This window comes from Tachysurus vachellii, chromosome 6 (genome assembly GCF_030014155.1).
Source record: "Tachysurus vachellii isolate PV-2020 chromosome 6, HZAU_Pvac_v1, whole genome shotgun sequence".
NCBI classification, from domain to species: domain Eukaryota; kingdom Metazoa; phylum Chordata; class Actinopteri; order Siluriformes; family Bagridae; genus Tachysurus; species Tachysurus vachellii.
In genome coordinates this window covers 18,689,727-18,715,978 of record NC_083465.1, presented here as the reverse complement: position 1 = coordinate 18,715,978, position 26,252 = coordinate 18,689,727, and the positions used below count along the sequence as shown (strand labels likewise).

General features: G+C 36.7%; 2 protein-coding genes across 2 annotated transcripts; both read left to right on the top strand.

Moving 5' to 3' along the window:
• The first annotated feature begins 5,665 nt into the window (after window positions 1-5,665).
• frmd6 (FERM domain containing 6) lies at window positions 5,666-22,779 on the top strand. The gene is made up of 14 exons (XM_060872718.1): window positions 5,666-5,903; window positions 14,372-14,656; window positions 15,699-15,789; window positions 15,918-15,997; window positions 16,190-16,266; window positions 16,386-16,572; window positions 16,846-17,001; window positions 17,380-17,445; window positions 17,625-17,693; window positions 17,945-18,119; window positions 18,951-19,259; window positions 19,480-19,611; window positions 19,886-19,977; window positions 20,090-22,779. Exons 2-14 carry the CDS (start codon window positions 14,558-14,560, stop codon window positions 20,372-20,374), a joined length of 1,818 nt encoding a protein of 605 aa, XP_060728701.1. The 5' UTR covers window positions 5,666-5,903; window positions 14,372-14,557; the 3' UTR covers window positions 20,375-22,779.
• A 1,364-nt stretch (window positions 22,780-24,143) lies between these two features.
• LOC132846722 (ladderlectin-like) lies at window positions 24,144-26,087 on the top strand. Its single transcript, XM_060871426.1, has 9 exons — window positions 24,144-24,211; window positions 24,348-24,437; window positions 24,528-24,572; window positions 24,856-24,897; window positions 24,992-25,036; window positions 25,163-25,254; window positions 25,432-25,557; window positions 25,640-25,739; window positions 25,872-26,087. The coding sequence occupies exons 2-9, from the start codon at window positions 24,377-24,379 to the stop codon at window positions 25,940-25,942; spliced, it is 582 nt and encodes a 193-aa protein (XP_060727409.1). The 5' UTR covers window positions 24,144-24,211; window positions 24,348-24,376; the 3' UTR covers window positions 25,943-26,087.
• The last annotated feature ends 165 nt before the right edge of the window (window positions 26,088-26,252 follow it).

Below are 26,252 nucleotides of genomic sequence, written 5' to 3'. Positions count from 1 at the left end.
GCTACAGCTGCCTGGAGAGGAATCATACACACACACAGTCAAGAATATGTGATACAATCAGTAACTGCTTTAAAATTCCAGCATTAAATTTCCATGACTCAGGCCACTACTTTGCCCCACTCCTTTTGTCTTGCAATGCCATTTCAGCCTCAAATCCTATGATCTCAAATAACAAACTCACAATGCTTACTTCAGTTATTACTGATGCATTGCAAATAAATAAATATGTACAACAACTTTACACTTTGAACGTGATATCCTAGATCCACCTAGAATACATATTATTATCATTCTTTCCCTCTTTTATCCCCTCTGATGTGTTACGTAAGGAAGATCTTGTCTGTCAATTCTATAACCCTTTGGGCATGTGTACTTCTCTAACAAAGGTGAATAAATTGCAGGAAAACACTGACCAGTAAATTGCGGAATTCTAGATGAACACATTATCTGTTGCTTGTTCTCGAGGCTCCTCAGCTTGTCTTGTGGGAATAGCTCATAAAAAAAGTGAAGAATTTGATTTGTTTCAAGTTGCAGCATCACTTCTTCACACCCAGGAGATTTCCACTTCATGCTAGGGAGTTCTGTGTGTGTAGTGCAACGACTGACCTAGGGAAAGCTAGGAGCTCTACACATGTAAATCGGTTTAATTTCAGTAGAGGTAGTGCTGATGAGTGTTATCTTCTGTAGATACAAGGTCAGGCATTACCATATCAATTTGCTCTAACTTACATTTATTTAATAATGTAATTTTTCTACAATTAAACTTACATTTATTGTTGTGGAATGATCATGAATCAAGGCACTTCCTGTTATCACTTATGTTATAACAGCTAAAAAACAATACATAATAAGACCAAAAAAAAAAATGCACTTTTAGATGTTTAATGTCCTCTGTAATAATGCCTTCCCTGTGGCAAAAATACATTGTACATTGTTACTAAAAAATTATACCATACTACAACAAGCACATTAATTATTCGCATCATTTAAAAAAAATCACAAACTCATCAAAAACTTCTGATCTAATAATTAAACAATGCTGTGCTATGAATTTTTATAAAGACTACTGTATGAACATGGTGAAAAACAACCAAAAACCCTCTTTTGTAAATCTGATTGCGGATTTGAAGCAAGTTATCACAGTTCTGTAAGTATTTTCATTACCACTGCTGATTAGATCTGAACAAACTATTCAAAAAGCAAAACACCAGTTCGTATTCGAAAACAGAACTCCATTCACAATTGAATGCATTATACAAAAGTCCTTTTAAGACTGTAATTTTTTTCAGTTCTTTCTGTTCTTCTCTCCCTCTTTCCTTTCTTTCATTCCAGTCACACAAGCAGTAAGTGATGGGTGCGTCAGTTACCTCCACCCTTCTGCTCCCGCTCTACAATTAGAGTAAGTATAGCACTGCAGCTGTGTATATGTGTGTTAACACGGAGTACCCTGCAGTGGGAGGTAGCACTGCAGACACTGACGTGATGTAATGTGGAGGTTTTAGTGGCACAGAATGATGATGTAAGCAATGTAAAAAGCATAGGCTTTTTATGCACATTTACTTGTTTGCAGATGTTTTATGTGTGTGTGTGTGTGTGTGTGTGTGTGTGTGTGTGTGTGTTCAATATAAGACAGTAGGCTATAATTTAATTTACATTTAGATGTTACACTACTTAGAACATGGCACATAATAAAGGGAATTGGGTCAAGTTTCCTTGTGCTTTAGGCTGCTGCAAAGTTGACATGATTACAGAAAAATATTAGCAAAACCATAGCATTTTGACATACATAAATAATTTATTATATCAAATAACAGTTTTTGTGTGAAATAGATCAAATATGGTGGCATATAATGCAAATTTATTCATTTATATTTAAAAAATACTTAATTCTCATTTAGACACACATATACTGTACATATGCACACTTACAAACACTAAAATTAAGGATGTCATATGACCTGAGTTGTGTGTGGATGCTCATGCCACACAGAATATAGCATATAGCAGATGTATGTCTGTTTGTTCTTACGATACATTTTATGACTAGATTTTAAAATACAGATGCTTTTATATTTGTAACCCACTATATTTTACTTACTTGAACCCTATATTCATTCTCTGCTGTCCTGTGGATTTTGTACTTGCATATTCATTCATGTACTCTTTTTCTCACACTTAATTGCACATCCATGCAAACTGATACTCAGCTGCTCCTGGCTGAATTCTGGAATGAATGAAGGCTGGGCTTTAGTCATGCATCACGCACATAACAAAAAACATACTGCTGAATACATACTGCTCCACATTGCACATGCCATGTAATGTCACCTATTAACCAGGAGTCTTCTAACCAAACTTGTGTGTTGCTCTTTGCCTTTTTTCTCTCTCGTGCTACTTGTTTTGCTCATCTTTCTTGACAGATACAGAACACTTTACCTCATTTTTGAATATAATGTTTTATGTCCAGAGGATATGGAAAATTTGTGATCTTTTACTCTGAACTCTGAACAACAGCAGATCGAAACTCAAACACAAATCCAACTTTGTCAAACATTAACTTCAGGTTTTTCTTCATCATACTGAATGATGATCCCATTGAAAAACTTATTTTAAATTACCTTCATAATGTTATAACTGTGTTGAATACCAACAACTGCATATGTATTTGTTTTACTGCATTTGTTACCAGGGACATCAGTACTACATATGTACCCATCAGATTTATCCATCAGGGCTGCTTTCCCTTACATTTCAGATGCAGAAATTAGCACTGGAATTCTTCTTCAATTTTTATTCAATTACCTTCAATTTTACATAATCTTGCCTCTTTTCAAGAGCAGTTTGTCTATGTAAAAACAAAACCACTATATACGTTCTGTATATTTAATCATTAATCATTAATTAATCATTCCTACAACTTTTTTCACAGTTGAAATTATGTTGTGTCTGTCCTCCTCAGACTGGTAAACACACAAACTAGAAGGAAACCAAAAAAACATCTCATTGTTTATACAGTTACTGTATATACTGTACACTATATAGCTAAAAGATGGACATCTAAATTCCTCAGTGAAATTACTGGAATGACAAGGCCAATTCTTTTGTTTTTGCTATGCATTGATGTGAGTCTGAGATTAAAAGATGAGCACAAAACGACAGATCAGAAATTCTGAATGAATGACTAAGTAATCACATTACAATACTGGCTTCTTAGCTCATTGTTCCTAATTAAAAGCAATACAATAATGATAGACTGTTCATATAGTACATTCCTTGCTTCTCTGTATATCAGAGCTCTATGGATTAGTGTTTACTCTGTGTAGTTCTGTGGAGTCTCAGGCCTCTATCAGTCTGGCTTTACTGATAATTGCCACTGCCGATAACTGATGGACGTTTTAAAAGCATGAAGATCTAAACAGCAGCTGCATAACCCTGAGTCATGTGGCAAACAGTTTTCCCAGTCTAGAAAGCTAGGAGCTATGTTCGATGGCTGAATCCACTGTGTAAATGTGTATCCATTGTGTGTAATATTTATCAATTTTTCCTGTCTTTGCTGGGGCATGACAGGTTCATAACACTGCTGCACAATACAGTGGAGATCAGGCTGAACAAACACATGTGATGAGTGAGCTCACTAAGCCCTGGGAATAGCTACAGGGTTTGGCAAACAAGCGGCATCTCTGGTTTTATTCATCATGTCCCTCTACTCTAACCACATACACTGGGTTTATAAATTTAAATGCTTCTTTCTCAGTTCTTCAAGGTGTGCATGCTCCTGCTCTTGCGCCTGTGCAAAACAGATATGTGTATTTTCTCAGGGTTGTGACCTGGAATTGTCTCATTTAGTTTGTTTATTTTTCATTAGTTCTTGTTTCCACCCCTCCTCCCACCCTTTACCCCTCCACCCCTCTCTTCCCTTAGGGTGTAGGCTTAATCTTTCACCATCTGTCCTGCAAAAATATCTGGGGACAACAGCAGAGCAGCAGACCCTGTGTTTGGATGCAGTAGAGCCATGTTTATTGATGTATGTATGTGTGTTTAGATACAGCGTATTGGCCAAAGTGGAAATTAGAACTGTGGGGTTGGTGTGACTATTATCTTGCTATATAAACTGTCAAGCTCCTTGACAGCCTTAATGCTCAGTTATATAAAATGAGATAAAAATGTAAGTCACTCTGAATAAGAGTGTCTGCAAAAATGCTGTAAATGTAAATCTACTTACATGTTCTCCTTCTCATGGTAGAGGGTGTGACCTCTAGGCTCCCTGAGCTTCAACCCTGTTTCATAGATCATTTTTAACACACAAAAATTAGATGTCCCCTGGGTCTGCACGTTGCAGGTTCTCTTTGAACAACTAAAGTAACTACTACAGGGAAATATGTTTCCTGCCACCTTTCTAAAGCTTTTAGCTCCACACTGAAATAGAACTGCTCTCTAGGGTGTTTTCTAAGACTGAGGGATAGAGAGCTCACACCTGTGCATTCTCAGCAAGATTAGCAAGCGCAGACTTCAGCAAAAAATTTTCAAGATTAACCTTGTGTACTGTATTGATGTTTTATGCCACATTTGTGTGTTCTACAGTAATAATTAAAGCTTGTGGTCACATGACAGCGATCTGCTTATTTATCTAAGGCAAATATAACATCCTCTACTAGGCATCAGTTCACTATTCTGCAAAATGGGCAGAATATTTGTAATAATTTGCACAAAACAATTCATAAAGTTATGACAGTTAAAGTTATCAGTTGGGATTATATTCAGGGTTCATGGAAAATGAACCCCAACCAATTCAAATGTGTCAGGGTCACATACAGATGGAAATTACTAAGAAATTGCAACACTTAAGTAGTATGAAGTATTTGTGGTCTACTCGCCATCCAATTTATTAGAAACGCTGTGCAGATACAGATTGAGTGCTTTGCTTAAAAAGGGGCAGTTCCATTGGAGGAAACAGCTTTTCGATGCGAGGTCACTGGACAATGGCCAGACTTTGTCTTTAACCAACAGGAAGGCTACGGTAACTCAAATAACTATTACTACAGTGGTAAGTCATAGTAAATACCATCAGAACACATTACATGTCAAAACTCGAGTCATACTGGATACAACGGGAGGCAAACCTGGGTTCTACTGTCAGCTAAGAACAGGATTCCGGGGCTGTAATGGGCACATGATTACACACCGGCATGCCAAATGTTTTTCCAATTTTCAGTTATTAGGGTTCAACTGACTCCTCTTTTATTAAGGAATGGTTACTGAGGTGGATGTTTTTTTTATTTTAGGCACCAGTCCGTGTGAAATCATGTAAATGAATATTTTAGGGTAAGGGTGACCTAAAAACGTTAAAAAAAAACACTTTACTTCAGTTTTTAAAATTAAAGGGTGAAACGGAATCAACTGTTCCAGTCCCTTGCATTTTTCGACTTTTACGAGCTTTTACACTGCTCCTGTACAGAAGGCGCCATGTCTCCCCAAAACCCGCGCTGCGCTGCTCCAGTCAGGACGAATGGAATGACAAGCAGCCGTGGACTCTACCACACCGCTCTATGTGGGGGAGGATTTAAGAGTGCTCACATGATGGTGTTGGCTTTTAATATGCTTAGCGACAACAACATCAAAACCGTATCACTATTTGGAGAACACAAGTGGAAATATGGTGTAAGATTTCGTCCCGGAATATCACTATATTTTGTCACCCTTCCCTGCGGACATGGTACATTCCTCTCAGCAGCTCCACATGTATCGTAACTTGTTACCTCTCCAGAGCTCACTGTGCCCTTCCTCAACCCTGATGTTTTACTGTTCTGCATACAGAAGAAGCGACAGTGTTTGGGCTCGCTTTGGATTATAGCGGATTAAATCACAGTTACGGAATTGATTAGTGCGTCTTAACAGAAGAAAAGGTGAGTTTAACACTTATACTCCTTATATCTGTTATACTATTTGCTTCCCTACTGTGCTGTTGCAGTAAGAGGAGGAGGAGGAGGAAGGGGGGCAGCCTGAGCGACGCTGGAGCAGTTGTTTCCCCACATCTGAACATTCAACGTGGCAATGTTTAGACTCTACTGCGTACAGGTTTATTAAAAGATAATAGTTTTTTTTGGCACCGATGAACTCTGTTGAGTCAGTCTGAGCATCTTAATGATGCAGTAACAAACCCAAGGCCAACTCTGTCTTAAAGCCAATCCACGAGTGGGTTTGGACCGGATCAGTTAACCGACACTTTCCCGTCACCACATAAATGTGGCCGTTTTAGTTGGCAGACTTGAGCGTTTCTTGTGAATCCGAGTATACTGGTTTTGAACCTACACTAAAAGTTGCATTGTTTGTGCCTGTTTAAGAAAACCAGTCAGTCTTCTATTGGAAACCTGAGACGTGTCGCCTGCTGTCTCTCTACACCTGAGCGGCTTCACATCCGTTATCAAATTCTCAACTTAACTTATTAATAATCTCATAAACTCACAATATTCTACTGCTGCAGCTCTCTCTCTCTCTCTCTCTCTCTCTCTCTCTCCCTCTCTCTGTGTGTGTCTCTCTCTGTCTCTCAATCTCTGTTTCTCTCTCTCTCTCTCTCTCTCTCTCTCTCTCTCTCTCTCTGTTTCTCTCTGTCTCTCTCTCTGTCTCTCAGTCTCTCTCTCTGTCTCTCTCTCTGTTTCTCTCTGCCTCTCAGTCTCTCTCTCTGTCTCTGTCTCTCTCTCTCTGTCTCTCTCTGTTTCCCTCTGTCTCTCTCTCTGTTTCTCTCTGTCTCTCTCTTGTTCTCTCTTTAAATAGCCGATTCAGATATTGTTATTATTATGTTAATTTCCTGTTAAAGAACAATATCATGGACCTTTCATAGCAGAAGAGGTTTGTTATTTAAATATTTTATTTTATTTACATGTTTTCTACTTAAACACTGGCACACAACATTATTTCACGTTGCTGTATATCTTACTCTGGGTGTTTACTTCTCATGATTCGACTTTAGATATAATCTCTCAGTTATGTCTCGTCCTGTGCAGCCAGTGGCTTCAGGATTCAGGAATGTTCACCATTTCCTCCTGAAATCCCAGCACCAACACTTAACAAACATCAAATCTCAACACTGTAGGCCCACATGTGTTTCATCCTGGTCATCTTTTTTCAAGTGTTTTAACTATAAACACATAGCCATTTACATGTGGGCGACTTTCTAAGTGCCAAACTGTTTGGCTGCCTAAACCAGCCCTTGCAGCTGTTTAATCAGTACATTTATTACAATTAAACAGTGACATACTCATCATGTCAGCATCCTGGATTTCTTGGGAGTTTTGGCTTGTTTTGGGGATTTTTTTCCCTCACAAGCCAACTGTTCTGTTGAACTCTTGATTTTTTTTGCTGTTTTGAAATGTTGTTATCAACATTAACTCAGGATATCATGAATTTAACTTTACACCATACAAATAATTTTAATTTTAATAATTGCAATAATTATTTTTCCCTTGTTGGTTATATCACTGCCTGTTGATACTGCTGATTGGGGTTAGACCTGAGAACATTGAGAACTGTAGCATGTGGAAGATCTCTATGTCTCATGGAGTCTTTGAGGGTGTTATTTTTTTAGACCCTGGAGGAGTACTGTGTAATTTTAGATTAACTGTATTGACTAAGGAAGATTCTGTTATGTATGTCATGGAAGAAATAGCAATGAACCTTGCTGACATTACATTGCTCTGTGAGTGTAGTGCCCCTTGACATGTTTGTGTGAACGGGAAAAAAGGTTGAGTGTATGTATATTAGGTTACAAGTGAATCACGGTTGTTAGTATGGCTTTAGTTCAGTCCATGGCTATAAGTGTGATATAGTATATCTCATGTATGTTTATGTAAGTGGATGTGGTGTTTCAGTAATAGACGTGTGTGTGTGTGTGTGTGTGTGTGTGTGTGTGATATCCACCTGTGTAAGAAACTATGCAGGAAGCGGGTCATTCCCTGTCCCTCCTCCTGTTTTCCTTTTTTTTCTCTGCTCCAAATCTTTCAGCCACAGGATGTTTTTCTTTGTTGCATAGGCATTCTTTTGTGTTTGAAAATGCTTTGTGTGTATATGTTTAAGCATATATGTGTGAAATCATGCACGTCATGTGTATTATATGTTTGGTCATTATGTCTTATCCAACAAGGCATCTTAAACCCACCAGTGTTTAAAAGAAAACACATGCAGATTTGGACCAATCAGGTGGCATGTATGGGGTGATGGGGGATTTACACCAACACAGGCTGTGTTTAGCTCAAATGGAGCATAACAATTTGTTTTGTGACTGGTGTTTCAAAATGTGGTACTGTGGTGTGCTTCTGTATGATTTTCTAGATGTTGGAATTCACTACAAGAATGATTAAACTTTTTTGTACATAATCCTTTTAGGTGTCCAAATGGTTAAATGATGTAGTTTTATCTTTGTTTAACTGAATGGCAATAAACATGAACTTATGATATAGCATTAATATGATACATTAGGCAGATTTGTTGGATTATCCAGTAATCAATTTTGAGTATTTTAGTGACAGATAAATGTTACCCCACTATAACTCTTGTTTTCCAGTCATGCAGAGTCACCTGTGTCTAACTCTTACATTAAAACTACACTGTAACATGTTAATTCTTGCTGTGTGATTGGTTAAAAGAGTTTGGTTGGTGGGTTTAAGACTGGTCTTTAAGTTGCCACATTTGTTATTCCTAATTGCATGTGCAGCATGTCTGAACCAAAAGCCAAACAGGATGTCTTATGATTGCTCAACAACAAAAGGAAAGCATGCCTGTTACCGCTATCCTGTTGCGGTACTGCAAACACCTCTGAATCTTGAATCTGAATGTACTGTTATGATCATATATTTTTTTTTACCTGCAATTCCACACTTAAGGACAGCAGACCAGTGTACTGGCAAAGGTTTAGTACAATTACAAGAAGATCTGCTGCTTAACAGTAAATTTGGGATGGGCCATATTATGGTATATAATTGTTGTAACGATAAACTAGGATACAATAGAAACGGTGCCTTTCTTAGAATATTGAGGGCATCCTGACACAACCCCAGTGTTACTCACAATACTGTTTGGCTATTAAAGACTGTGTATATACATATTGTGTAATTTTCCTTCACTGTCAAATTATTTGTTTTTGTAGATTCATTTATTTATCCTGAATATGCATTTTTGTGGCACTTTTAAGGCTAATAACTGTATGAGGTTGTAATTTACCTGAAACAAAAAATGTGTTGCTTGAAGCTGGTCTTTCTTGTTTCTGTTTAATTCTGTGATATTTACAGTTGTATCTTTTTCATGTTGGCAAGCTGAGTGCTATAGTGCTAAGTGCACCCTTGCCAAAAGCATGTGTTGCGTGTGTGGTACATGTGTGTATAGATTTTTGTGGGGGTTTTCTAGACTAGAGGGGCTCCTTGGCTGCTTGGGAGGGGAACCACAGGGTGTCATTTATGGTTTGCTTGTTATATTGAAACATGTTGGGACGTGTTATATCAACATGCACTTTATTTCCATTTTTTCATCCTCCCTTTCTCTTCATCTCACCCTCTCTCTCTGTGCCTACTCCACATGGTTGCCAGATGTCTTGGTATTAAGTCACATGTTCATACTTGGCTGCTTTATTGTTAGCAGAAGAGCAGAGAGAGCTGTGACTAAAATGTCCCAAATAGGCAGTCTCATCTGTGTCACTGGTTTCACTGTGTGTTCACTGTGGTTTGTTTTCTGTAGTATATTTATTTTAGTTTAGCTTCTAACTGAAGATGTATAATTCTTAAAGAATTATTTTTAAAAAGCATAAATTTAAAAACGATGACAAAATTCTGTCTGCACATTCAGTAATGTGGCTGTTCACAGAGCTGCAGTGAGAAAGGGTATTTATTTTTGGATCTCTTAACAGAGGGTTTAAAATTAAATCAAATCTATATGACGTTTTATTAATTCCATGTTGATCAACTTATGTGAGTAAATTTGATTGTTCATATAACATCTTTGTCATCTGCATTTCACAGTTTGTATTTTGCAAGTATGTACCATTCAGAATTTTCCACTAAAGTTTTCTTAGCTCCTGTCAGATCTAAGACATGACTGTCACAAGTATACAAGGATAGGTATGAATATTGGCTTTGTAGATTATACAGTACCTTACAGGAAATAAGTTGAAATGATTAATCAATGCATTATTTAATTCATTTACAATGAATTTACATTTATATTGCATTTTAGTTATTCATTCATGTTTAGTAATCACTTCATGCTGTCAAGATAATGTAGAACCGATGCCTATCCTGTTAAACATTTTGCATGAGGTCAGAATACACCTTCTATTGATCGAGTCATAATGCTGAGAAATACAGCCATATTAGTAGCAGAAAGAATATTGGGAAGATTTAAAACATCAATGACAGAAAGAACTCTAGGAACCAGATGTAATGAATACTGCTAGTGTGCTGAGTATTGGCTAATCGTTTTTTATTGAGTTCCTCACAGTCATCAAGCACCATGTCACCAGGTTCAATATATATGAAGCATGATGGATGTTATAGCTTCATATTTTAAGAAAGGGTTTAGAGCAAGATCCATGTGTCTGCAAATATCAGCCCAAATACTGGTCAATATGAAATTGGTGAAATCCTAAGTGATTTAATGTTTATGCTTGGCTTGCATCTTCAGTTCAAAAGCTGTTGATCCTAAACTGATGAACCAGAGATGGGAGCTTGGGAGTGAGTCCATTTAATCCCTAAAGCGACTTTAAACTATAGTTTCAAAGATGAAAACAGTGTAAGGTTTTGAATATTTTTACCGGAAACAGTTAAATATTATTTTTGGGAAAATATCACACTTTGGAATCAACAGACTGCAGAGGTGGCTGGCCATCAGTATGTCCAAGAATTTTCCCAGGGGAGCTCTCCATTTTCCTTATATAGGCCAGTTTTATATAAGGAAATAAATTAAAAAATAATTTTTTTAATTATTTATTGTGATTGAGAGAAAGTGAAAATGTGCTGCAGAGAATTTGACAAGCTTTACTAGCAGATTGAGCAAAAAAATAAATAAAAAAATTGTTCACTTCTGATGATGGGAAAAGCAGCAAAACATTAGCGTGTGTGTGCTTTTTTAAAAAAAAATTTTATTGTCTTGGTAACCATTTGTTTCCTTAGCTTGCACAATCTGGGACTCATGCTAGCACTAATGCTACCTGGTGAAACTAATTTTGAGCATTAAACTATAAAAAAATTTAGTAGAAGAAATGTTCTTTACCAGTCAGTCAAGTTTTTGTTTTATTAAAGAAAATATTAAGTACCCAAAATTTTTATAAGGCATGTGACTACCTGTCAATTTGTGAATATCTGTTATACAGTGTATTTGTGCAGGTATGAATTTGAATTCACACTTCAAAACCAAAAAATAAAACTTAAAAATAAAAACAAAAACATTTTTCTACAATAATTTTAGTTTTTATACTGAGTGTTACAAAGCTAGATCTGCTTATATAATGATTAGGCTGTCAAACTGGCAGTTCCTTAAAGGTTAGTGGTTCTCAGAACCATCACTAGCTTTGGTCCCAGCAGCAATGATTGTGGAAACAGCATAAAGCATAGCATACAGTCAGTAATGTGACTCAGTGCTGGAATCACCATAGCGCAACAGAGCAAAAGATGGGCTGAATGAGGCCTGTAAGAGGTGGAAGGAATCATAGTGAACCACAGGTCTGTAGATTGCTTACATAACCAAGTTGTGTGTCAGCTGCTTGGCTCCAAGAGCCTCTTTCCACTGCACAAAGATGTGGAACCTTTTTTGCAGCAAATGGTATGGGCAAATTATGATTTTTGGTACCTGTTTTTTAATATGCTGTGGAAAACTTTTGAAGTCTATACATAGTAGGCATGGTAGAACACATGTGGTAGGTCATCTGATAATGTAAAAACACATTTGCTATCATGGATGCATGCTACAGTACCTAGCATCAAGACAGCTTTTCTAGCAGGGTTCTTTATTTTGAAACAAATTGAATGCAGTATTGCATGTTTGTATATTAAATTAGATTGCCTGAGCTTCTCTGATGGTGTTTTGGAAAAGTGCTTTGTATATTTACTCAGTAAAATATCATGCATTTGGGAACTTTATGTAAATTATCAATTATCAAAAGATTAATGTAACAATGTGACTTTTAATTACATCTTAGGTGAACAGTGGAATCTGACTCACATTATTTAAGAGATTATATTGAAAATTAGTTAAACATTGAGTATTTTCAAGTTAGTGCTATTGATCAGATAAAATGAAACATAATTGCATAGTATCCTTAGAAACATTTGGGTTGTTGATACAGCATCATGATTTCAGTGTCCGTTATAGTAATAATTTTTAAAACTTGTGTTTGACTCTCATCTGTGTGTGACTGAGTGTTTGACTGGATGCTTGTTATAACATGTAAAGCATTGCCAAAGTTGACGGTTATCAGGATGAAGGTATGGGTATCTTCAAATTTTGCAGACACAACAGGAGCCATATCAGTAATGAAAGAATGCTTACTGTATATGTCAAAGCAAACACATTGCTTTGCGCTGTATTTACATTTCATTTTACATTTTACAAAGCTTCATGTAATGCAGATGTGCTTATCTGATAGTAGAGGAAAACCTAACTGAACAATTTAGGCAACGGACCAAGACGAAAAGATTTTTGGTTTTTGGTGTCCAAAGAGTTATTTAATACTTGTAAGCTCACCATTTTCTCTGACTCTTTGAATAAAGCTTGAATTCCCATTGCTAGAAGACACCCAGAATGGTTGACATATTAGGCTGCTTATGAAGGATTATCAGAGATGGTCAGTGGACAGCGTGCTTGTGGGAGATGACAGAAGTGTTACTCATCTGTCTGGCAACGTTCATTAGTTTTATTTAGCTTTAGCTGACTTCTACTATGTGTACGTCCTTGAACAAAATCTGTCGCTACAGTGTTTCTTTTGATGTTGGTAAGTATTTCATTAAGCATTCACTATATTTTGTTTTTTATTATATGACAAATATATGGTCAAGGTTTTTTTTGTTTTATAAAGGCAAATAAACAAGATATTGTCTCCTCGTATTCTTATGAGTCTGTGTTCTCTAGTTTGCTTTTACCTTACAAAAACATGCTGGTAAAGAATGTTTAAATGTGAGAGTATTGAAAATGTGTGAATGAGTGAACAGAGTTCTCATAGCTGCATTTAAGAATGTGTGCTTATCTGATGAGCAAATGCAGTGAACTAAGAAGACCTGGATAATGTTCAGTTCCGTGAATGGTGTTTTTTGTGTGTGTTAAACTGTGCGAAAACTAAAATAAAACAGGGAAGGGCTTGTAGCAATCATAGGCAACATAGCTGATGTATTTGCAGGTCACACTGCAAAAACTACAAGTAGCAGTTGGCTCAATTTGTCAGCAGCCTTACTGAAGAGACAGAGAGAAATAAAGCACGTTTTTTATCTGTACTGTACATTCTGTCAGATCCATAGTGATCAGATAAATGTATTAGCATAGGTCATGATATTTTGTACATTGACGTAAGCTAGCCCTTGAGCTCTAAGCTAGAATTTTGAAGCTACAGCATGTATTCGTATATGCATATTGTGTGTTCAGAATCAAAGGCACACATTGTTGGAATGAGAAGCAGATGTTGGGTTGGAATTCTCCTGACTGCAGCAGTTCTCTCTCTCATTCACTCTCTTCCCCGCTTTCTCTCACGCAGCTTTCTCCACAGTGACGCTCATTTCAGTCATTTCCCTCCTTCCTTCATCTTTTATTTTACATTTTTTTACCGTTCATTTTACCAGTTAGTCAAAATTTTCCCACGGTCTCTGAAACATTATGTAATTTGATTACATGTTATTCACACCTACCGACTCCTTGCCATGGTGTTATACAGATGTCGAGAACTTGAATATGTGTGAGATTTTTTTTCCAACTTAAACTAAATGTATGAAGTAAAAGGACCATATGTGTGTGCTTTGCCACGTTGTCAGAATGGCTGAATAGTAGGAAGTGACTCAGTCTCAGTCCATTTCAAAACTGCTGCCCCTCTTTCTCTCAGTCGCTCTTTCACCATTTTTCTTTCATGCAGTGTAATACTTTTTTCCTAGGAACACATCTGCAACCAATGAAAGAGATCTTACAGAATATCTTTTTTCTGTATACAAATATAAAACTGTCTATAATTGTGTATGACAGTGTTGTCTGTGACGGGGAAGGCAGATGATCAGTTTGTCCCCAGCAAGTGAAAAATTCTTTGCTGATGAGATCAGAGCAGCGGGATGAAAAGAGTTTGTTTGTAACAACAGTATTTTGAACTGCATTTGAAAAAAATCTCTTTGTTTGATTAAACCCTTTCTTTTTCTAGGGAGTGGACGTGTCGTGAAGCAGGGGTGTGTGTATGTGTGTGAGAGGGGGAGAGAGAGAGAGAGAGACTGTCTGTCTGCATGTGTGAATTTACCAGACCCAGTAAATTGAGAGTGTAAGAGTGAGGGCGCTCTTGGGGGCGTAGCTCCACAAAGGGGCAGAGTTTCCAGGAGGAAGCCGGACAAACATGAGCAAATTGACGTTCCACAACAACAAGACCATGCAGGATCGCCGTTGTGTGTGTGTGTTTCTCCCAAATGATGAAACACTCAACGTCATTGTCAGTGTAAGTTAACCACAATACCAAAGCACATACTTATACAGTGTTTTGCCACTTTCTGCTAGAATTTTTCATTTTTCCACATTTTCAGTAGACATCATTGTGTCTAGACAGACTGCAGTTTGTAGAGGTATCTGAACCGAACAAGAGATAAAATGGGAAGATAATACTTTTGACATTACTACAACTTAATAATTTACAAAATAAGAGCTTTCCAGGTAGAGGAACCACAAGGGATCCATATAGCCTTTTTTCATCGTCAGTGTCAAAGCTTTGACACTGTGATACTACTCCCCTCTTAAAGCCGCCTTATTCTTTAAATGACAAACGAACTAACTAAAACAGCATCACCAGTGAAAGCACGAAACATCCACTGAGCTGAACCAATATCCTGGCATCAAACAGTGATTGCAGCAATGGCAGTAGAGGTGTATATTATTTGGATGAAGTGCAGACAGGGCAGGTCTCAGCATAAAGGATGGTTTAGGAATTTGCACACACCTCAGCATACAAACTTTGTGGTGTTTTTTTTGTTCAGTGTTTTTTGTTTGATGTATAAGCTGAGCATCATGTCTGTTAACATCTTTTACTTAGTTGTAGGACCCAGGTGTTATAGTGATGAGCTTTAGGACAACTTGTGACTGATTTTGTCGAATACATTAGTGAATCTGAAATATACAATCTCAGATACCAAATAATCAGAATTACCTTGGTGCTTTTTCTATTCCTGGATCATTAGTTGATTTAAAACCTCAGTAACCATTATGTTAATTACTTTCCAGTTAATCTGTCCTAGTGTATTGATGAGAACATTGATTTATTATATTTTTTCTACCATTATAGATATTCTGATTCATAGCCAGCTCATTATGTAAAATTAGGAATAGTCTTTCCTGTGACACTGATTCATAAAGATTTTGGAAAACATTTAAACACTTTGAACAATGTCCAGACAGGCCTGGTACAAAACTTGTAACTTACATATAGATAATGTGCTGCGAAGTTGTTGTGATTAATGATTATTGGATGGTATTCCTCTCTCCATCAGGTGAAGACTTTGTGTCAGGAATTGTTGGAGCAGGTATGTGATCTTCTCCGACTGAAGGACTGTCACCTGTTTGGCCTCAGCGTTGTTCAGAGTAAGACTTTCACATGTTCAGACACGTCTCTTTGTGTATTTGAGTATTTTATTTGCACTATTCTAGGTAGGTATGTGGGTAAATTCAAAATGTATTTAACCTGTGACATCTCCTTTTTTTTTTTTTAGATAATGAGCACATCTATATGGAACTGGAACAGAAGCTGTCGAAATACTGTCCTAAGGAATGGAAGCGAGAAGCGAGCAAGGTAATATACAGAGCACACTTGCATAATACCTCAGTACTATGGCTAAGTTCAGGAATCACTTTAGTAAGATGCATATGTATTTTATTAACTGTTTCTTAACAAGGCAAACTCCCTGTATGGCACTTTGTAATGCACTTTTAAAATCTTAATATTTAGTAAAAGCTGATTCTTTTCATTGTTTGTTCAACATAGGGAATTGATCAATTTGGGCCCCCAATGATTGTGCACTTTAGAGCTCAGTACTATGTGGAGAATGGCAGGCTTATCAGGTACTTTATACATATTTTGCATGTATTATACATATTAGTAGGTTTTATAAATGTTTTGTTTTTCTTAGGTAATGCACACTTCACCATAGACACTAACATTTAAATTCTATTTCCCTCAGTGATCGCATGGCAAGGTATTATTATTACTGGCACTTGAGGAAGCAAGTTCTGCAGTCCCAATGTGTCCAGCGGGAGGAGGCCTATTTCTTGCTAGCTGCATTTGCTCTTCAGGCTGACCTGGGAAACTACAAACGAAATAAACACTTTAACTCCTACTTTCAGCCTGAGTCCTACTTTCCTTCCTGGGTGAGCAAAGTCCTCCTTTACCCTAATGACAGACTCTAGCACTACATTATGTGGACAAATTGAGAGGAATTTATATTTATTTCAATATCCTCTCTCTCTATATCTACACATTATATATCGAAAATGTATGTATGTATGTATGTATGTATGTATGTATGTATGTATGTATGTATGTATGTATGTATGTATGTATGTATGTATGTATGTATGTATGTATGTATGTATGTATGTATGTATACTTTCATCCATCTATCTCGCTCTCCTACTCTCCAGGTGATCACTAAGAGGGGAAGAGATTATATTCTGCGGCATATCCCTAATATGCATAAGGAACAGTTTGCTCTCACCGCATCAGAGGCTCAACTGAAATACATCAAACAAGCAGCACTCCTGGATGATGTCACTGTACACTACTATCGCCTTTATAAGGTTGGAGACGAAGTGTTAATGTGTGCATGTACATGTTTGTTACTGTGTACAAGGTCAAATAACGTAAACAAAAAACTATTGCTATATCATCCAGAGATCATGATATCTTGACATTGTCACACCTGTCTGAGAGAATCACATTCCTTGCTCTCTGGGTGGATTGGATACTGTTATCGTATCCCATGACAATAATCATTTGTAAGCTTCCATGAGTTCATGTTTGTGGAATATGGAAGCTTTTCTCTGAGTAGTTCAGGTAGATCTAGGAGGAGCTTGTGCTCACATTCAGCCTCACTTGTTGTAATTGTGTGATGGGGAAAGCTAGCTAGCAGGTGTGGATTGGCACAAAAGGTGAAATTTAAAAAACTTCTTTTTCAGGATAAGAAAGAATTGGAGGCATCTTTAACTCTGGGGCTTACTCTGCGTGGTATCCAGATCTTTCAGGTGTGTGTACTGTGTTTCTTGTGTTTAGAACAATGCAGACGGTTTAAATGAAGGTCTTTTAATATATCTGCCAGTAACAAATATTTGGCAGATTAATTTACATGCAAATTTCAACATTTTTCTCTCTTAAAAATATGATTATGCTCTCTTTATGCTCTGAATATTTTGTTGTTCTGCAGAATGTGGGCAGTGTCCGGCAGCTTCTATATGATTTCCCCTGGACAAACGTGGGCAAACTTGTATTTGTGGTAAGTACATTAATAATAAAACAGGACAACAATTCACAAACTCTGGTATTTAACAATATTTTAAATACAAACTGCAATAAATAATCTTATTTATTTATTTAACAGTAATTCAAACAAGCTTCACATAGATTGTTACATGGTCTACTTCGTAGATAGTTATTCAATTTAAAATGCCTTTAAAGGGCTTTGACATTAATCCTGTATTATATCATTGTATATCATTTTGTTTACTCTCATTTTTCTTCTCTCAGGGGAAAAGGTTTGAGATCTTGCCTGATGGTTTGCCCTCTGCTAGAAAGCTCACCTACTACACTGGCTGTCCATTGCGTTCCCGCCATCTCCTACAGTTACTTAGCAACAGCCACCGCCTATACATGAACCTTCAGCCCGTGCTTAAACAAGTCCGACGCCTAGAGGAGAACGAAGGTATGCCATGCTTGTGTTTCTGTTAATAGTTTTATAACATCAAAATTTTGATTACAGGACCACTTTATATCATGCCTAAAGCAAAACGTTGTTAGGGAAAAAAACTACCGGACATAAAACATTTGTTTATTATAAAAATTAAATAAACAATACAGCACAAAAAAAATGAATGTATTTTTGTTTTGTATCAAATTAGTTTGATGAATTCAGATTTTTAAACATTCTCACCATCTAGGGTTAGATGTAACCCTAACCTTTAACCCAATTTCCCCCTGAGAATTAATAAAGTAAGAACTGTTTAAGCACTTTAATTGTGTGTCTTCACACTGTCTGTGGTGTGTTTATGAGCTATACATTATTTTGTGAATCTGATTATCATATTAGTAATAGTTGGGTTTTTGTTAACTTTAACTAGGCCAACAATCTTTCCGATTCAATACTTTGTCTTGTCTTGCACATTGCATTTGACATTTGCATCATAAAGGTTCTCTTGGCACTGGGCTAGTGTCATCTCGAGTGTATGTGATAGATTTAGTGTGTATCTTTTACCTAGAAAAATGCATGTGCATAGTTGAAAATCTATCTGAATGTACTTTTGAGTAGTGATCAATAGGTGTTTTTTTTTCTGCTCTCACCCCTGTTTTGGTCCAGATGCAGGATTCTAATTCTAGGTTAAAGGGAAGCCACAAAAATGTCACTATGTATGTCAATCCACTTTAATATAATTAAATAGCTAAACACAACTAACTAACTTGTCCATAACAGTTAAGTAATTAAAATTTGTCTATTAAATTTTGTGATACTGAAAAGGGCTACGTGTATGTTTTGTAGAAAAAAAGCAGTATCGGGAGTCATATATTAGTGATGCTCTGGAGTTGGACATGGATCAGCTGGACCAGCGATCTCGTGCTAGCGGCAGCAGCATGGGCAGTGTTTCACGCCAAAAACGTTTCTCACGTCACTCCACAACCAGCCACAGCAGCTCACACACGTCGGGCATCGAAACCGACAGCTTCCGTACTCCAGCACACACACCACACCGGCCACTCCGCTCACACTCCTCCTCCAATACCAGCCACGCCAGCACACACACTTCTGGTATCGAGAGCAGTGTCAAGGAGCGAGGCCTGGATGATGATGGTAAGAATTACGCACCGATAAACTCCTAGTTTTTCACGTGTGTGCCTATATAAAAAATCTATTTGTTCCTTGAATAGTGGTGTGTATTGAAGAAAGATGAGTTTGTGCTACCTTGCAGCTAAGCAGACATATATGTGGAGCAACTACTAAATATGAAAAAGCTGTGTAATCTGCATGGATGATTCTATAATATACATGTTTACCATTTGTGTTTCTGCAGAGATTGAGATGTTGGTCGACGATCCTAAAGACTATGAAGAACTCACTGATTTAGCATTGGAGCTCAGTCAGGACCTCTGTATTCACATCACTGAGGACATGTTAACATCTTCACAAAGCAATGGCTACTCGGGTACAAGTACACTCATAAAATTAAGTCGGATTTTTAAAATTATAATTGTGTTAAGATATGAAACATTAGGTTTTAATGTGATTGATGCTGGTGAGGTTGCAGAGATGGCCAGTTAGTGCCTTTCCAAAACACACTTCAATTATGGGCAAAGTTGCTACTTAAAATAGTGATTATTATAAACCAATCAAAACACAACACTTGTGTAAACAAATTCTTTATTGAAATTTAAATTGATTTGTATTTAATAATAATGATGGTGCTGATGTGTACCCAGGCCTAGTTGTGAAGGAAGTAAGCTCATCAACATCGAGTTCGTCTGAGACTGTGGTGAAAATGAAAGGTCAAAGCATTGAATCACTCCCTCAGGTGACGCTCATATTTACACTTTGACAAGTTTGACATCTTGAAATATAGCACACTTTATAGCACATATTGATACTTATTTGTTCTGTTTATGTTGTTTGTATTTATTATTCAGATGGTGTCAGGCAGGAAATCTCAGAACTCCACAGACAGGCACAGCCAATCACTGGATGATATCCGTCTGTACCAGAGGAATTCCCCAGAGTGGGTGGAGCCCTCACAGGACTCTGCCCACAGTTACACATTTGGTTGTGTGGAGGAGCTTAGCAATGGTTACCAGGGAGTGGCGGAACAGCGGGTTGGTATCTGTGATGACCAACACCCTTTTCCCATCAAAAGAACCAACAAGTACTTCTCTCTGGACCTGAGTACAGAGGAGGTGCCCGAGTTTGTTGTGTGAAGAGGGAGGAAAATCAAATCAAAGAAAAACAAATGAAAAACATGACTGAGGACATGTATTTGTGTGCTTTTGTCTGTGTGTGCATGTGTCTGCATGTGTGTATATGAGAGAGTGTGACTAAGGATCATAATGCAAGGAAGCTGCTGAATTTCGGACGAGAAAGAGAAACCGCAACGGTCTGTCTCAGCTGCTTTAGCCAAACCTGAACCCCTGAACCGTGCATTACATGCTGATCAGAATGAGATGTTCCATTTCATGTTCATTGTGTTGGGCTTTTCTAGAGTGGCTGTTTGGTTTCTTCTCTGATATTAGAAGTTCTGTACAAGTCTGTGAGGAAGTCATTCTTGTCTTTGTGTGAGTGCATATAAGTGTTTTTGATCATATATGAGCTATTAACCAAAGATGAGCAGTCCGCAGCGTTCAATAAGCAACTGAACACGCAAGCCATATCATAATATCTAATGGACAGGAATGGTACTAGTATGAATTTACATTACCAGGCAAAGTTTGACACAATATATGAACATTTTTCATTGACATATTTTGATAAATGCTTATAGTTAAAACGGTTTCTAAGACAAATGTAACTAGTGAAATTGATGGCCATGTATGTATCTATTTCTGAAACAGGATATCTTTTTGGGGGGTAAATTGTTTCCCAAAACAAGTAGTTTTCATTTAGAACATTTGAGAGGCAACCAATAAGTGCTCAAAACTCAAAAGCACCTCCTGGTTGAAACCTTTACATGACAAAACTGGTTGAATAAATGGCAAGACTGTGCAAAACATTTAAATTTAAATATTTCTCATTTTTATTGTAAATTAGAACATATGACAAAAAGCCTCCCTATGAGCAGGTTTGTCCAAACTGTTGGTTGGTTGTGTGACGTGTGTGATGTATGTATTGTGGTGCTGGCTGCTCTAATTGAACCGCCTGTGCCTTTGTTACACTATGCAAATTTCAGACCCTGTTACTAGGATTCTCTCAAGTCTCTCATTTGTGCACTAAGCACATTTTTACCCCTATGCCAAGGAAAGATGCAGTGATAATTAATGTCTGTGTGGTCACAAGGCTCTCAGTGATGCTTGAGTAGTTTCTGCTCTAATGTTCAACCAAACCAAGCTGTGGTTAGTTGCAAAAATGCAATCATAATTTTGTCTTCTTTAATCCTAAAATAACCAAACCACAGTTTTCTTGCATCATGAGCCTGAGAGGACAGAATATTGATGTTGTGCACATAGAATAGGGCTGGTGAAGTCCTCCAAAAACAAAGGTTGTTTTATCAGTCACCATAGTTTTGAGTTTACACTTGATCAACTGTCAGGCAAAGCAGTAAAGTGGAAAAATTTAGGGATAGAAAAATTGCTGGAGTTCCAGCCTCAGTGGTGTAAGAATGGGAAGGATCATAAAAAAAAGCCAAACTTTCCAAGACAAAACCCCACCAACCAGTCCTTTCTTGCTAATCTATATTTACCATAAGACAATAATTTGTATGTTTGTCTATTTTTTTCTAAGTGTTGGTAATGTTTCATTAATTATTTTTTTACAAACTGGAACTTTTTATTTTATGAGTATTTTGTTAAACTGTTGTTGTCCAAAAAGCGGGAGCCATGTCTTTTGGTTACATTTGTTTTGTCAGTATTACTCTTGAATGGAGGTCAGTATTAGAAATCCCAGTTCTCCCAGTTTAAGCCATGTGCTTGTGTTTATTTTGTATTCTCGGTATGGAATTATTCAGTAACCTATAATCAGTAACATATCAATAACTAATGAAGATTTTATATATTTCAGGTGTTAAAGCTGCATTGTGTTTCTGTGTGTGTGCTCAAAACAAACAACAACTTAGGTTTCTTTCGCAGTTTCTTTTTTTGGGTCATCAGTAGCACTTATATATTCTCTCATGCATGTGGGGAGCTGCTCAGGTCCACATGCAGTCTGTTCCATCATATAGCACCATGGTGATTTCCCTCAGTCTTGCAATCACATTAATACTTCACATTACTGAAGAGTAATTATACTTGTCTCCCTCTTTGTATTTCTGACAACAAACAGTTGTTAACCCAGCAATCAATATTGTAAATGTTTCTATACTGCAGTTAACAAGTTAATGACCAACAAATAAAATGGGAAACAAAATATCCCGAACTCAGTAATGATTTACAAGTAAATCACTGGACTGAAACAGACCTTACCAATAATATCCTTTTTTCGATCCCTTTTAAATTTGTCTGTCTGCAGTTATTAAAATCCTTTCTATGAAAGGAAATGCCCTAATTAATATTGTTTATCTTCTTTTTGTAAACCTGTTACTTGATGCTTATGTTGCCATAATGAAGTGTGGTGTGTGTCTTGCAGGTACTGATGTCCTCTAATGTATGCAATAAAGGGTACCTTTGCAAGAAAACCTGTATTTTATTTTATTTTTTTTGTATTTCTGCTGGTTTAGCTGTAAAGCAGTTAATTGAAAGCACATGGGGCTTGAAGCAAATGAGAGTCTAAAACGTGTTAAAATCTGTTTCCTGGTGCTAGAGTGAGTTGAGGTGACTGACCAATTCCACTTTTGTCAGGGAGGAACCAAGATGCCATCAGTTACTAGCTTAAAAGCACCCTGACCGATGCTGTATCCATTGGACAGGTCAGTTCTGTCAGGAAAATTCATGGCCTGCTTTTATCAACATGGCATCCTTCTTATGACTGAGTGCACTACTGGGCTATTTTATGGTTTTATGTATCAGGCCTAAATAACAATAATTGTGTGGTCCTCACCATAAACAACCAAATAACCTCATGTGACAACACAAAACACAACATGTAAATACATAGTGATTTTTTTCCCCACAAAACATTCAGAAACCAGGTGGGAAAAAATAACTACAGCCTTCATACTTAAGTTTCAGTACATCTAGAAGAGTGAAACCTTGGCAATTTGGTGTCTGAGTGGAGCACTCAGGTGTATGTATACATCATGTCAAGAAGAAAAGACATGAGCCATGACCATGCTACTTTTTTATCCTGGGCAGGGCTTTGAAGAAGCCCAGGAGGACTGAGAAGGACTGTTTACAAATTATACATAAATTCATATGATAAGTCCTAATGGTCCTAACATGATATACAACAGAAACCTTTGTCTTGCCTTATAAAAACTAAGAAAATTATGTCACGATAATGAGAAAATATTTATGGTATATAAAAAAAAGACAAATGCATTTGTCTAATTTGTGTATTGTAGTGTATGTTCTTTTTACGTTTGATGAGCAAATAAGTCAAAATAATTAGTTATAAAGTACGAAAATGTTTATTTAAATATATCATTGTTTTTTTTGTATTTGCATTATTAATGTTTAACAATGTACAGTAACTGTAACCATAAAGATTAAAAAATTGAGTAAATCATTAATGACAATATTATACAACTTACAGAAATCATTTTGAGACAGCTTCCTGTAGGTGATTTTACATTTGAACTCCAGTCATCTTCAGGCCAGTTTTATTGCACAATAATAGCATTAACTAGTTCTTATCATCTGCATGTACGTGTTTTGGTAGTTTGGTAATCACAGTGTATCCTAAATTTCAACATAGACACTCATTATCTACACCTACTCATATATCTCATTATAACACCTTGAGCAGGATCTATGATCAGGTTTTATCATTGTAATTATGGCAAACCGTAAAAGAGTAACAGGAACATGGTCATGGACTGACATTTCCTGGTATATTGAGTAAACCATATGGGATGGATATGGGATGGTATAAATGGCACGTTGGGAATGTCATTCAACAGATTACTCTCAATTTCTGTCAGACAGATACAAGCTGAGATCAAAAAATCGGTATATTCACAGTCTCTTTCTTATTGTCATTGAAATGTGTTTCATTCTAAGCTATGCTGCATGAGGAAATTACTGCAGGTTGAATTGGAGTTGATTTAGATCAAATTTAGAATAATTATTTTTTTCCCCCATGTAGTTACAGTCATCATCATCGTCTTTATCATCATGAAGGTTTGGATTGTGTGTGTGCTGCTGTGTGCTGCCTTTACACTGAGGACTGCCACAGGTAAGCATCAAGAAACACTGATTGTAAAGTGGCGATTTTTATCAATCATTGTGACTTGTGTAATGTTGTTTGTACTTGATATTTTTGCAGCTGCAGCAATTGAAACTGGACATGAGCAGGATCAGAAACTTCCAGGTTAGTGACCACCAGCTGTGAACTTTCTGGGACGTAATGAAACATCTGTATTACTTATTACTTATTACATTTGTAATTACATACAGATCTGTTATTATTATTAGTAGTAGTACCAGTAGTATCAGTACAATAACAATAACTGTGGAAGCTTCTGCTTTTCTTGAAAAAGAAATGAACGTGTTTTCAAAATCTATTCATGTATTCATTTATGCTTTTGTAAACATATGATATTTTTTAAGAAGATTGTAGCTATGATTATATGATTTTTTTTTTATTCTTCTAGAGGTAACAACTGAACTGGCTGTTGAGCAGTTGGTTGATGCAGGTCAGTATATTGGTGCTTTTTTCTATAAGGACATCTGTACTTAGGATGATCCATAAACAAGATTGTAGTAATGCATTATCACTTTTGTTTGCAGCTGAGGATAAGGAGGAAGCTTTCAAAGCAGATGCTGCTGCTGAAGGTAATTTTATTAACCAAGTTCACTAAAAGGTCCAAACAACCAATGTAAATTGTTTAACTGTAAATTGTATTAAACGAATAAAAATTAAAGTATGAGTGGAACGAAGATGTGTATTATTGTTCACAGTTAAGTTTGGCTTCTGTCCACCTGGATGGATTAAATATGAATCACGCTGCTTTCGACTCATGAGATCAAGTGTCTCCTGGCTCAATGCTGAGGTAAATATCAACAGTAAATATCATTCTAAAATGAAAAATGGCAGAATAAGAATAGAAATTTTAAGTTGCAGTGAATGTAAAGTAAGGAAAGAAGTGGCAAAGAAAGTTAAAAAAGGAAATGTTTTGTCAGACCAATCTGTGATCATTTATAGGATTTCTTTCTTTTCTTTCTTTTAGGCACGGTGTGCAGCTGAACAGTCACGACTGGCATCTGTTCGCAACATTGCAGAACATAAATTCCTGCAGAATTTGCTAGAAATGGGTGGTTTTTCACATGCTTGGATTGGTGCTTACAACTTCCAGGTAACACACTTGTATATTACAATTGGCTCTGATTGGCACCTGAATTGCATTAAAAAATTTTATATGATTGTGTATTGTTTAGGGATCATGGCTGTGGGTTGACACAGCTCGGTTCTACTACACCAACTGGTACTCACTGAGCAGTGTGTCCAGCTACCCATGTGCTGTCATGAGGAACAATGGTAATATTTATTTTCTGTTGATTTACATATCTACACTCATTCAGATATACTCATACCCTTCTATCAGATATTCTGTCTGCTTTCATTCAGATTAAATGTATTTTTAAACTTTGTATTTTCACCTTTTTTCAGTTGGCTGGTCCAACACTAACTGTGGAAGTGGATATCCATACATCTGTTCTATTGACTTAAATACATGTTAAAGGACATAGATGGTTAATTGTCCAAAATGTTGATGCTGATATGCATTATAAGTTAAATAAATTTTCATTTGTATTGAGAACATGAAATGAATGTTTGTCACTTAATAAATAAATCAAATGAATAAAAGAATGATCCTACTGTCAATACTTGTTTATTTCTAATTTTGTGTAAAAGGTAAAGATTCAGTTCAGCTTATTTGTATTGCACTTTTAACAATTGACAATTGTCTTAAAGCAGCTTTACAGAAGAATAAACATTTTTAAAATAAGTTACTATTTATCTCTAACATCTGTCAATAATGAGTAAGCC

Coding starts and splice junctions, on each gene's coding strand:
- frmd6 (XM_060872718.1), top strand. CDS start 14,558: ATGAGCAAATTGACGTTCCACAACAACAAGACCATGCAGGATCGCCGT. Junction 15,790..15,917: donor TGGCCTCAGCGTTGTTCAGA/GTAAGACTTTCA, acceptor TTTTTTTTTTAG/ATAATGAGCACATCTATATG. Junction 19,978..20,089: donor GCATTGAATCACTCCCTCAG/GTGACGCTCATA, acceptor TTTATTATTCAG/ATGGTGTCAGGCAGGAAATC.
- LOC132846722 (XM_060871426.1), top strand. CDS start 24,377: ATGAAGGTTTGGATTGTGTGTGTGCTGCTGTGTGCTGCCTTTACACTG. Junction 24,898..24,991: donor TGAGCAGTTGGTTGATGCAG/GTCAGTATATTG, acceptor TTTTGTTTGCAG/CTGAGGATAAGGAGGAAGCT. Junction 25,740..25,871: donor TGCTGTCATGAGGAACAATG/GTAATATTTATT, acceptor ACCTTTTTTCAG/TTGGCTGGTCCAACACTAAC.